General features: G+C 36.1%; 1 protein-coding gene across 1 annotated transcript in view; it reads right to left on the bottom strand.

Moving 5' to 3' along the window:
* Nucleotides 1-13,827, bottom strand: part of VPS4B (vacuolar protein sorting 4 homolog B) — a 31,555-nt gene that overhangs the window by 2,954 nt on the left and 14,774 nt on the right. The window contains exons 4-10 of the mRNA XM_067698889.1: nt 12,371-12,438; nt 8,429-8,548; nt 5,817-5,973; nt 5,278-5,426; nt 4,695-4,776; nt 3,189-3,408; nt 133-273 (exon numbers count right to left, since the gene is read on the bottom strand). Coding sequence (XP_067554990.1) covers nt 133-273; nt 3,189-3,408; nt 4,695-4,776; nt 5,278-5,426; nt 5,817-5,973; nt 8,429-8,548; nt 12,371-12,438 — 937 coding nt within the window. The remainder of the gene's footprint in view (nt 1-132; nt 274-3,188; nt 3,409-4,694; nt 4,777-5,277; nt 5,427-5,816; nt 5,974-8,428; nt 8,549-12,370; nt 12,439-13,827) is intronic.

Raw genomic sequence — 13,827 nt, 5'->3', positions numbered from 1 at the left:
GTTCCCCAACCAGGACTCGAACCCATGCCCCCTTCACTGGAAGCATGGAGTCTTAACCACTGGACTGCCAGGGAAGTCCCCATAAAATATAAGGTTTTAAAATTTTTCTTAAAAGCAAACAAAATGTCAAACCATGCAAACAACTGGCTCCAAAAGTTTATCCCCAGGGACATCCATCCACGTCATCTCAATGGCACCAGGATCACCTGGAGAACAGGGCGTTAGCAGATCATCTACTATGTTGTTAGGATCAGCTTGTGAAGGTCCGCAAACCTGGAATAAACAGTACAACAACAGAACAAATTAAATAAACATTAAGATTTAGACCAGGGCTTCCCTGGTGGCGCAGTGGTTGAGAGTCTGCCTGCTGTTGCAGGGGACACGGGTTCGTGCCCCGGTCCGGAAAGATCCTGCATGCCGCGGAGCGGCTGGGCCTGTGAGCCATGGCCGCTGAGCCTGCGCATCCAGAGCCTGTGCTCCGCAATGGGAGAGGCCACAGCAGTGAGAGGCCCGCGTACCGCAAAAAAAAAAAAAAAAAAAAAAAGATTTAGACCATTAGCAGGAAATCTGAAAATGTACTATTATTTTATGTTTTGTTAAAATGCTTACTTCTGAAAATAAACAGAAGCGTATACAACAAAAAGTGCAATTAGCTCTGGGTGATGGGATAGATTTTGCTTGATTTTAATCTTTTTCTTGGATGATTTTCTATATTTGAAATTTCCTACAATAAAATTACTTAGATGATCATAGGGAGAAAATAAGTTAAAATAAAGTAAAGAAACAATTACCTGTAGCTAAAATTTTCTTTTTTTTTCCCTAATGATTATTAGGTGGTCATAATCCTAGAGACCAAAAATAGACTTACTTAACACACTGCTATATTTAAAATAGATAACCAACAAGGACCTACTGTATAACACAGGGAACTCCGCTCAATACTCCGTAATAACCTAAATGGGAAAAGAATTCGAAAAAGAATAGATACATGTATAACAATCACTTTGCTGTACAAAACTACCACAGCAATGTTAATCAACTACACTCCCAAAAAAAAAAAAAAAAAAAAAGACCTACTTAAAAACTCCTTTAAGTTACTCTGTTTTCCATAGCCAAGAAATTGCTGTGATCTTTGGAAGGTTTATTATTGTGAAATTACTGAATCTTTGTCTTTCCCCACAAAAACTCCTTCTTCAAATATAAGTACAAAATTAAATGCTGAATGTAATTTCAGTGCTATCTTACAATTCATAACTGATTTAAAAGAAAAAGTTTTAATAACATCCAGAAAAAGAAACTTTGTGACATAGAGTCACATATAGTATTTAGAAGGCAACACACTTGTATCAAACCAGGGACTGCTTTCATACTTAATACTTGTTTTACAATGATCAATCTTAAATACTGTCTCAGGATTGGGGCAGGGGTAGAGAAATAAATATTTTCACTTTACTATGTGTATTTTATTGTCTGTCTTTGCTCACAACAATTTCAGTGGCAGGGATTTTTGTGTTTTTTAACTTAAGTACTTTAAGTACTTTTAACTTAAGTACTTAAGTTTAACTTAAGTACTCTGACTTACCTCTGGGCCCAGATTAGTACTTATACATTTAATAAATAAAATACACAGGCAAACTTGTTCTTGCTAATTGAAAAATGGAGAAGATGGAGCCACAGAAAGATCTACTATAGTTGGTGATACAAACGGCCTGATGTTAAAAGAGATTTGCCTGGGAATTCCCCAGCGGTCCAGTGGTTAGGACTCGCTGCTTTCACTGCCAGGTTCAATCCCTGGTCCGGGAACTAAGATCCTGCAAGCTGTGCAGCACGGTCAAAAAACAAAAAGAGAAAGAAAGAAAGAAAGAAAAACGAAATTTGGCTGCTTCAACTCTATCCTCCTAACAAGGGCCTGGCTTTAGGGTCATACAAGCCATCCCTAGTAGTTATACAGAGAACTGAACGGAAAGTTCTGAGTATGAAAGGACTGAGTTCCTTCTAAATGGCCAAGAGAATTTAAGAAAAAACACAACGGTTGTGGCATAAACTTGATTCTGAGCTAACCATACTTCTCTCAGTAATGAAATGGCTGAAGAAGAGATGAGTAATATTTACTGGGCTATTCAGGTACCATGACAGCTGTTTTATGAATATTCCTTCATTTCATTTTCATAAGAGCATTTCAAAGTAGTAATTATCATCCTTACTTAAGAGATGATAAAAACTGAGACTTAAAAAGGTAATGCAATTTGGTCAAGGAGATAAAACAAGTAAATTGTAGAGTCAGGCTTCAAATTCAGGTTTTAATTCAAGCTCCTCATTTAAAAAAAAATTTTACTGTGGTATATAACAGACACATATGTGTATCAGAGTCATGACATATTAGTTTGTCATATACCGATGGATTAGGTTTGCTAACAGTGTTTCAGGATTTTCATATCTACGTTCATGAGCATACTGGAGACTGCTGTCCTCAGCAAAAGAGCTGGTCCAAATTACCTAGTCTACTGTTACTTAAATTGAATATCCCAAGACCACAGTCTTTTCACAAAATTCTCTCTCAAACCATATACACTCAAGTCATTCATGCAGACCAAACAGTGCATGGGAGAAGCAGGAGAGAAGAATGGTTGAGGCTTCTGAAGTACACCTTACCTAGAGAAAAACCACACCTCCAATCCTCTCTAGCTGTACGTTGGCAAACTGTGTTAAAAACATCCAAGTCCCAGTTTAATCATGTTAGTCTAGAACTAACCATCAACAGGTGGCTATATGTACCTTTTGTAGAGCTTCTGTGAGGACCAAATGAAATAGGAAGATGATGGAGCAAACACAGTGCTGGGCACGTGAATATTTAAACAATATTAGCTATTATTATTTTTACTTTATTGATGAGGTGTAAACATACTAGATTCTGCTCGAGGATATTCTAATTACATCAGAGACAATCACAGATTTAAGTTTCTATATTTATATCAAAATAATAAATACTTCAAAAATCACTGCACACAAAGTTTTAAAACACTTTGGGAGAACTTATTTTCAATGAAATGGAAACATAATCTTTTATGTAAATCTACTTATTTATTATACAAAACTGAAATCTTCCTAAAATTCTTCAAAGACAAGTCAATCATGGTCTCAAAGCTTGATTTTAAAAATATATGAAAAGATGGATAAAAGTTCCTTACCTTTTTAAAATGAGTAGCTGACTGTACTTTCCTAACTGGCTGCATAAGTGCATCACGTACAATGACACTTATGTCTGCCCCTGAATAGCCTTCAGTTTTCTTCCCAAGTTCCCGGACATCTGCTTCTGTTAGACTGTTCTGAGTGGTCCCCAAGTGCAGTTTAAACATTGCTGCTCGGGCATGGGCCTCAGGCAAAGGAATATAAATTCGTTTCTCAAATCTTAAAATGAAAAAAAAAATTACATCAAGAATATTACTATATAATACTATTTAATTTCTATTAAAAATTAGTTTTTCAAGGAGAAACAAGATATTTAGATATTCTCATTTATACAAAGTTAAGCTGAATAAATTAAATGGGCCCATATCCATCAGAGTTAAACAGATACATATTTAGGTTAATAAAGGGGAAATATCCAGAACACATTAATAAAACCAAAATAGCCAGGGAACCAGTCTGGAGTGCTTTAGTTTTTCTCACATGATTTTTGAATTATTTTGGCCAGAGTGTTCACGTGTCTGGAATTCATGACACGACATGTCCTACAGGATTACAATTTCCTGTAGAATGACACTCTGAACTCCTGATCAAGGGATTAATATGATTAAAAGTGTGAAATAAGAGATGACAAAAGAATTACCTAAATTCTAAGGAGTAAAATCACTCAAAATCTTATAATTTTGCTTGCCTTCTTAGAATTTCAGCATTTGGAGATAAGGAGGAAGCAATGAGGGACAATTTAAATGGGTCTGTGAAGACATTTTCTTCTCCAGGTAATTAGTCTCTGTGGCAATAAGAGGAATTTTAAAAGTTTCCACTATCTCTAGAGATGGGTTTAGAATTAGGCCATTTTTCAAAAACAACCAGCACATTTCCTTTCTTGATACTGGATGGTAATCTAACATTCTGGCAAACCATCAAGTGAATGGGGTAAAAGCAGCAAAAACTGAAGTGTTCATTTTTACCATGCACAATTAAATCAATGGGATAGGGAACTGTGAAGCAGTGAAAAGTAAGGAGTCTGTATACCTTTCCTGTAGCTCAAGTTTCATATTCAGTTAAAAATTATAGACAGAATTTTTTAAACTGAAACTATATCTTTCTTAGCATACTTTAACTTGTAGAATTGGCATTTTGCTAAAATTTTATATTTAGCAAAATGGAAAAACCTTCAATGGAAGGTTTTTCCATTGAAATATCAAACTGTATATATAAATTTCTGAAGCATCAGTGCACCTACTAAGCTTAATTAGAACTAAAGTAAGCATTAGGTAACATACTTTCGGACGTGAAAGATTCCAGTAGGTGTAAATCTTGGATCTTGAACACAGCAGGCAAACAAACAAGTGCCTGCCTCTCTTCCCCAAGGCGGGGGCCAATAGGGTTCGAGCACATTAAAAAACATTCTGAAGTTATCAGAATGCCTCCTCAACTAGACAGAATGGGAATTAATATTCACTTATTATATTGTAATTAGAAATAAGGTATTTACTGTATCGTCATACCTTCGCCTAATGGCAGAATCCAGAACCCAGGGTATATTTGTAGCTCCCAGAACCAAAATTCCATCATTGTCCACACCAACCCCTGCATCAAAATAGGTAATGTTTTAAATAATTTGCCATTTCAAGTGTTCTTTGAACATCATGTGTTCTCTTATGAACGTGGTACTTTAATGTTAAAATGCCTCATCTTGAGACTTTCTCTCTGAAAAAAACTGTATTTAACCACATTTCTTACTACTAGAATATGATGCAAATATTCCCTAGAACCTCCTAAACTGTGGGAAAATACTATTAATATTCTTTTCAAAATATTTCTTGAAAGATTTAATTTGAAGTTTATATATTCCTTTTATTGATATTGTTTCTGGCATGTTATAAGTGAATATATTAATCTCTTCACTATTTATACCAACGCAATGATTACAACTGGGTAAAAATTATGTATGCATGTGGATCAGAACGAGACATGGCATAAGACTTGGACTATAAGAACGGAGAAATTCTGCTTGAAAGTTTTTCCATTACTATCATAATAATGATTATACAATAAAGAGAAACTATTTTAAAAAATCAGCAACACTACCTTGCATTTGAACTAGGAACTCTGTCTTAATTCTACGTGCAGCTTCACTTTCATTTTCACTTCTTGAACCACACAGAGAATCAATTTCATCAATGAAGATAATGGAAGGTTTACTCTCTCTGGCAAGTTGGAATAAGTACTTAACTTGCCTAAAAATAAATAAAGGTTTCAATTTCTAAAAAAAATAGTAAATGACACATGACAATGAAAAACCTAAAACAAAACTATATACCAATAGTATAGGAACTCTACAGATTAAAAAGTCTCATCACGTTTTGATCTCTAAAATAAGATTACTACATTTGGATAATTCATTTCATGATTTACTAAACCATACACATATCATATACGCTATCTTCTCCCTATGAAATAAATTCCAAACTAGGGACTAATCTAACAGAAATGAATACCACCTGTATTTATAATAGCACTTTTTTTGAATGTCTATTAATGATATAAGAAACCTATTACTTTATAGACTGAAATAGTGACTACCAGGCAAAGAAAAACTTAAAAAAAAAAATCAATTTACTACTTACTTTTCACTTTCACCTAGCCACTTAGAAACAAGGTCAGAGGAAGATATTGAGAAAAATGTTGAGTTGTTTGCTTCTGTTGCTACAGCTTTGGCCAAATAGGATTTTCCTGTTCCAGGTGGCCCAAATAACAGGATTCCCCTCCAAGGTGTTCTCTTGCCTAAAATTTGCATTAGAAAAATAACATGAGACTTTCAAGACTGTTGACTTCAGTTACCAGAGACATCATCCACAGTGAAGAATACCGTGAAGAGGTTTCCACTCTAAAGCTAGCCGTAGAATAAAACAACATTTAAATAAATCAATCTAAGGTAAGTATGTCCTAAGTGTACTTTGCTTTTTCTAGAGACCACTGTGTCAAAACTGTGTTTATATAGCTATAATCCTTCTAAGAGAAAGTTCATTTGCTTGCTCACTCATTCAACCACTACGTATTGAAACCACGACATGTAGGCAGAGAACTATGAATACAAGGATCTCTGCCTTCCAAGGCCTTCCAGTCTATTAAACAGAAAAGAATTCAGTTAAAAGGTACTTCCTGATCATCTACTATGTGCACTGCTCAACATCAGAATATTGTAGGAGAAACTATACTCACAGGAGAAGGGCAGCTGGAAATATTCTTTTAAAAATATTTATGACCTTTGGAGGAGCGAAACTAACACAGTTTGGATGACTGGTGAAGTTCTACTCAATTCCTGATTCCACAAGGAAGCACAGGTTATTTCAGGTGGCAGATTCCCATTCCAGTGCTTGGGTAATGATAAGCGGACTCTACCTTAAATACTAGTTTTGCCAAAATATAATAGCAAGTGAACAAGTAAATTCTTTGTATCTCAGTTCTGCTAATGAGAAATTATAATGCTGCCTTAAATAAACCAGGCTGGGTTACAACTGGCAATAAAATATCAAATACACATTAAAAAAACCTACTAGGTGTAAACTGTGGGTGGACACACGGTGTCTGTAAAAGAATGATATACAGATGACTGATGGCAAAACTAAATATCATGTTTATTGTTATGAAAGCCTCAACTTTTACTTGAATTCTATTTGCCTATTTTAAATGTCTGCAATTATAAATCAGTGTTCCCTTAAGTGCGGTACATATACCACTGGTGGCAATGAGATGCTTTTAGGTGGTATACAAATACTTTTCAATTAAGTAATTTTTAAAATGCATTCTATAAAAACACTAATTTTTCCATTTATAGAGATACAAAGAAGTCTTCTAAAATAAAGTTACTAAGTAAAAACAAGTGAGCAAAACAATCTATGGTATTAGAAGTCAAAAGCGTGATTACCTCTGGGGAGGAAAGAGGCAGAGAGGGATTTCTAGGTTACCAGCAGTACTTTTTTATCTGGGTGATGATTATACAGGTGTACTCTGAATGAAGCTGAACACTTATGGGTTCCTGCATGTCTTTGTATATTATGTTACAGTTTAATAAAAAGTCTGCTCTAAAAGTGAGTGATTTAAAGAAAAATATTTAAAAAATAATGGTACACGTATATGGAAAAATTCATGAAGATGACACATATAGGACTCATGTTTGGGAAACACTGGTGTAAGTAACACAACATAAAATGAGTTCAACCGTATTTTTGTACCTTTATAGGATTATGATGTCAACTTTTACACTGTTAGTTTCATATTCCTGAAGTGAGGTTGTGAGTCGTACCTCGAAGCTAGGTGGACAACGGGTGGCCCACGGGTCCTTGCTCTTCATCACTGCTCTATACGACATCACTGTCTGGACCTGTTCAGTTTGAGGCCAATATCACAGATTTGCTCTCTACATAAACCAGCTTGCTTTTAAAAGGAAAAACCTCTGTTTCACTGTTAGACTGTGGGTATAGCCATATCACAAACACAGGCTATCAGTCAAAAAAAGGACAATGTGAAGGAACGGTTCAGCACAGACAAACCACGTACTGCTGGAGCTGTAACTTCAACTGTACCCAGATGGTGGGTTAACAATATTCTCCTTGCAGTGATAAAGAGCTACTAGAGGATACGTGCTTCATATGAAACTGTTCAATAATTTTAACTCCTCTGTTTAAGAAATGGAAATACTCTTATAAGACTAGTACATGTCCACTGCAAAAAAATTCAGATCAAAGTCAAAGGAGAAAGTAAAAATCACCCATAATCTCATCTCCTAGACATACATTAACATTTTTATGTCAATCTTTCTACACCTATTTCTCAGCACACACATTTAACAACATGGAATCATACTATACATACTACGTAACTTGCTTTTTGATCTTCACAATATAGGTGGACATTCTTCTATGTCAATTATAATGTAGATCTAAATTTCTTAATGTAGATGGTATCCTATACTCTAATGAGTGCACAGTATTCTACTGTATGTCCATGACTTACCCTATGCCCTACTGCTTGACATTTAGGTTTTTTTGCAATAAATATATTACAAATATGTATATGCATATGAAATAAGTATCTGTGTAAAGGTATATCACTGCCTTACAACAGAATTAAGGTAACAACTCGTGATATAATGACAAGAATTCACAATACTTTACTTCAGTCATCAACACATTTAAAAAAAAAACCATCAAAAATAATTATTTAAAGGTCATCTCACCCGTAAAGAGATGAGGAAATTTAATAGGCAATATCACAGCCTCTTTCAGTGCTTCTTTGGCTCCTTCGAGACCGGCAACATCGCTCCATTTCACATTTGGTCGCTCTATAACAATGGCGCCTACAAAAAATTAGGTCATCTTTAAAGAGCACTATTCCATCACATTTAGAAGACAACAAGAAATAATGATGAAATACAGAAATGCATTATAACTTTGTCTGGAAAAGTTCTATGTATTAAAAACATTTCTGAAAGTGTGTGATGAGGACGAAGTTGTTAGGGAGTAGTGAGGGGGAGTCAGGACCTGGGGTGGGGAGCCAGATAACCTGGGGTAAAGTCACTTAACGTTTCTACCTCCACTTCCTCACGGTGAAATAAAAACAATACCATCTGCCCAAACTACTTAGACAGGTTAGTAGAAAGATCAAATAACGTAATGAACGTTAGAGTGCTAGAAAGAGCACCAAACGTTACAAAAAGTAGTTGTAATGTTTGAGTACGTTGATTCTGGAATAGCTCCTATTTCTCTCTTTTTTTTTTTTTGCGGTACGCGGGCCTCTCACCACTGTGGCTTCTCCGGTTGCGGAGCACAGGCTCCGGACGTGCAGGCTCAGCGGCCATAGCTCACGCGCCCAGCCGCTCCACGGACTGGGGCACGAATCCGTGTCCCCTGCAGCGGCAGGCGGACTCTCAACCACTGCGCCACCAGGGAAGCCCTATTTCTCCTTTTAATCAAAAGAAACGGTGATCTAATGCTCTCCTTAACTACAGAAAGAAAATATACTTAACGACTTTAACTGAAGATAGGCACGTGGATGGATGGATAGATAGAGGGAGAGGGGAAGGGAGGGGCGAGGAAGCAACAGGGATGATGGAGAGGAGAAGGTGTGCTCTTACAGACATGCAATACTTTCCCAAGTTTGCCAAATTTTCTATCTGGCTTCTAAATAGACCTATTTACAATTTTTGTACATTAACAAAGTCATTCAAATGATTTAGTTTTTGGACACAATATATTCAAAAGCCATAGCAAACTGTTGCAGTAAGGAGAAGTAAAAATCAGTAAGAGTCCACAAAAGATTTCTCTTACTATAGCGTGCTGGCAAAACTTTCCAGATCTTTTATCAAAATCTTTCCCAATTTTCAGTATATAGAAATTGCTCAACTACAAACTACAAAGTAGCCTGTTCAAAGGTGATGTGTAATTGTTTTAAGTATAATATCACCACTCACACAATCTACTGATTACCTATGATATTAGTTTTATGGGTATTTTTTCTTGTTTTGAAAGATCATCTATTATTCTAAGAATGCTATACTCTGCAACTTACTTCCCTAAATTATGAAAATCTTTAGCTATACATTAAAATGAAATGAGGGACTTCCCTGGTGGCACAATGGTTAAGAATCCACCTGCCAATGCAGGGGATATGGGTTCAAGCCCTGGTCCGGAAAGATCCCACATGCCGCGGAGCAACTAAGCCCATGTGCCACAAACTACTGAGCCTGCGCTCTAGAGCCTGCAAGCCACAACTACTGAGCCCACGAGCCACAACTACTGAGCCCGCACACCTAGAGCCCGTGCTCTGGAACAAAAGAAGCCACTGCAGTGAGAAGCCCGCGCACAGCAAGGAAAAGTAGCCCCCGCTCGCCACAACTAGAGAAAGCCCACGCACAGCAACAAAGACCCAACACAGACGAAAATAAATAAGTTTATTAAAAAAATAAAAAAGAAATGAAACCATAAACACTTTTAGCATTCTAAAAGTTCAGACTAAGTATAAATTAAGAAAAATAGCCAATTCACTTTTTCTTCTCTATGTCCCATACAGATTAGTAACCCTACATGAGGAAAATATTACATCATCTGATAGGATTTTGTGTCAGTTAAACAAAAGTAAATTTATATATAAGCATTATCTGGTCAACTAAAATCTTTTGTTATGAATTTTCTAAATGTGTCATAATTTATCTCCACATTTAACTAATACTTTTCTCTTTAAAAATTTAAGCTAGGTGACTTTGGAATGTTCAGTGATAAAAGACTATTTAGACAAAAGTAGTGTCAATTATTAGATACTGACTAATGATTTTTAAAATTAAAAGAGAGGGATTATTAGAAAATAAAAGCCAAATAATTTGATAATTCCCAATTGTACAAATTTACCCATTCTTTTGATTATACTATTTATTATACTAATATGTTATTTAACCTCAAAGTCACTGAATATCAAAATTAACAGAAAATTCAAATCATGAACTTTAATTTTAATAATAAAATATTACACTTAATGTCATGACCTAAAACAAAAGTAAAAAGATTTGGAAAATTGTTTCAGGAAAAATGAGGAAAGATTCAAAAAAGGATATTATACGATGAAATCCATCAGCAAACCATGGAACTAAAAGATGGAGAAAAAGGATTCTCAGATACGAAAGGCTAGGACTCCTTCATATTCTATTTCATCCTGAAATTCCAAATAAATTTCCTCATTTAAATGTTTTAAGCATCTGTATTTTTATACATCCTTGGGCCTTATCATCACTCATAGGAAATGTAAAAAAAAATTCCTTATTAAAAATTGTATCTTTTTCAAAATTAAAGATACAATCCAATTTTTACTTCCGTGGGGCAGAGCCAGAGAGAGGAGGAACAAAACCAAAAGAACAGATAGAAAAAAGCTTTTTGCCTTACAAGTAAAATAAAGCCACTTGGCATGGACCACTGGGTTGCCCAAAAATACTTACTGAGGATGAAGTATGACCACACTGCTCGAGGCAGTGCAAACTCAGTTACTGCCCTTGGACTACACCCACCATTGACGCTGGCGTGTAAAAATACCCTCGTTAACTGTAGTGTTTTCAAAATACTATCCTTATAGTATTACCCTATACATCCCAGAGGGGTCAGTAAGACAGAAATATTACCAAAATGGAGATCAGAATAGCAAGATTAAAGGTCTGGCCTTAATGGATCTCTTTCCCAGATATGTGTTCTATTCAGCAAGATTCAAATGAATAAAATACATGTTACCAATGACTGAGCATAAAATTCAACTTGAAAAATCATTAGATAACATATCAAAGAACAACCAAGTCTCAGTAGCTAAAGAAGCCAGCAATTAAATAGATGCCTTTTTAGATACACAGAGCTACTATTTACTGAGTCCCTAGTACTGTCAGATGTAATATTAGGCAGTTTTTACATTGTCATTAACCTTTTAATTGCCCTGAAAGTATTCTTAACTTCCACTTTAGAGCTGGGTCTCAGACTCTGAGAGGTTAGGGAATTGCCCAAGACTAGACAGATTTAGGCAGCAGATCCCGGAGTGGAATCCAGATGTGAACGCAGCTACAATCTATGCCCTCTGGATCATGCCACTTCACTACAGTAGGGAGAAAGGGCTTTTATAGGTGTGGAAGGTAAAAAACTGAAAGCCGAAAGAGGGAAATGTAAATGGGAATGCTGAAATGGGATAAAAAAGCAGATTAGGAAGAGCAGGTAGGAAACATGAAAAAAATAGCATCAATGAATAAGCTACAGCAACAGCAATAAAAGCCAAGTGTGAGTCCTAATGCATTCTGTTCCTCTGACAGGAAATTTCAATACCATCAGATTTTATAGTAAGCTAATAGTATAACTGCTACCCTCTCTAAAAGGGGGCAAATAAGACAAAATGAAAGACAGTAAGCTTTTAAGGCAGATATAAAATGAAACAATATTTTTACTGCATGGAAAAAAAACCAACCCATTAGAGACCCTATAGAGCAAATCTTATAAACATGTTCTCAACAAAGCCAGCATGTGACCACTGGGAACCAAAGCCAGTTCTTGAACCTCATTTAAATACAGGTGGGAAAAAAAACCCAATTCAAATAGACAATTCACTATGAGCTTTTTAAAAATAAAATAGTAAATTTAAAAATGAAATCTAAAGCAACCTTGAAGTTGACTCTGCAGTTTCTTTTTTTCAGGATCATCAGATTCTCCTTCCCCATCACTGTCATTCCTAATAAAAAGAATTTAATATATTCAAATGATCACTCATTGCTATCAAAGTAAGGCAAAAAATAAAGGAAAAGATTAACCTGAAATATCCGTAATTTAAGTGGCAAAGTTAGACATTCACATTAAAAGTTAAGCTTATTTTATTACTTTTCAGAATATACTAAATAAAATAGTAAGCACAGGCATATTACCCATCAAAATGGAATCATGAACAGGAAATGGACAAAACGACCAGAATGAAGTCAGGAAGCAGCTCCAAATTCCCACGACATACCTATTTATGTACTGATATTAATTCATAAATGCATGACCCACACCTCATTCCACAAAAGATTTAAGATGAATTACAGGAGTGTTGTAAACAATTAACAATAAAAAAAATCAGGACCAGGCAAACTATATATTAGAACAAGAAGCCATAACTAGGAGGGAAAAACCCCCCAAAATATCAACTATTTAAGGTACAAAGGTGCATAACCCTTAGCCTAGGGGTTCCAAAGGATGGATGAAGCTTTTGATGAAAATGAACCGACCCCAAAGAACAAGGAGATCAATGCACACATTTCATATCTAGGGATTTATTCTAAGGAAACAATTTTAAATGAGTTCAAGGATTTGACTACAAGGATAATCATGCCCATATTGTTTGCAATAGGGAAAAAATTAGAAATAATGTATATTCAATTATAAGGATTAGCATGTGACAGAATACACTGCAATCTTCAAAGCAAAAAATATGGCATTACATTATTTTTCACATATAAGACATAAAGGGGAGTAAAAAGATGGACAGGTTTTATCTCAGAATGGGCTTGCTTGGTTATCACAGGGTGGTGGGGTTATTTATGGGTAAGGTGGAGACTGCAAACTGATTCACCTTGACATTCACTCCAACCTTCTTCTACTGCGTTTTCTTGTACAGTAAAGACTGTACTTGTTATAAAACTGCCCTTCCCAGGCTCGCCTGCAGCTGAGGCTCCACAGGAGACCAAAGTCCTGCTGGAAGGCAGAAGCAAGCAACTGAGGTAGGGGCTGCATGCGAGGAGACGCCTGTAGGTGAAAGCACTGCTTTGCTGAGGGCGCTGTGGCAGGGCCTACTGCCCACTCCCCGGCACCGGAATGCTGGGCAAGGGAGCTGGCAGCAGTGGGATCCCTGCTGGAACTACCCTGGTGGAGGGGGGCATTTCTCCTAGCCATGCGGAATCCAAACTTGACTCCCCGGCCCTCGAATTCTGTAAGGGAATGCACTACAGGGATCCCTGCTTTCCCAAAGTTTGCTTTATGCCACTTTGCTTTTACAAAAGACCTATATTAGTACTGTTTTCAGTAACTGAAAGATATCCAAAGACGATCATCACTTTAATGAAGGCAAATAACGAAAATAGCATTT

This window comes from Pseudorca crassidens, chromosome 12 (genome assembly GCF_039906515.1).
Source record: "Pseudorca crassidens isolate mPseCra1 chromosome 12, mPseCra1.hap1, whole genome shotgun sequence".
Classification (NCBI taxonomy): domain Eukaryota; kingdom Metazoa; phylum Chordata; class Mammalia; order Artiodactyla; family Delphinidae; genus Pseudorca; species Pseudorca crassidens.
The sequence above is the reverse complement of the archived record's forward strand: the minus strand, read 5'-3'. Positions and strand labels throughout refer to the sequence as shown.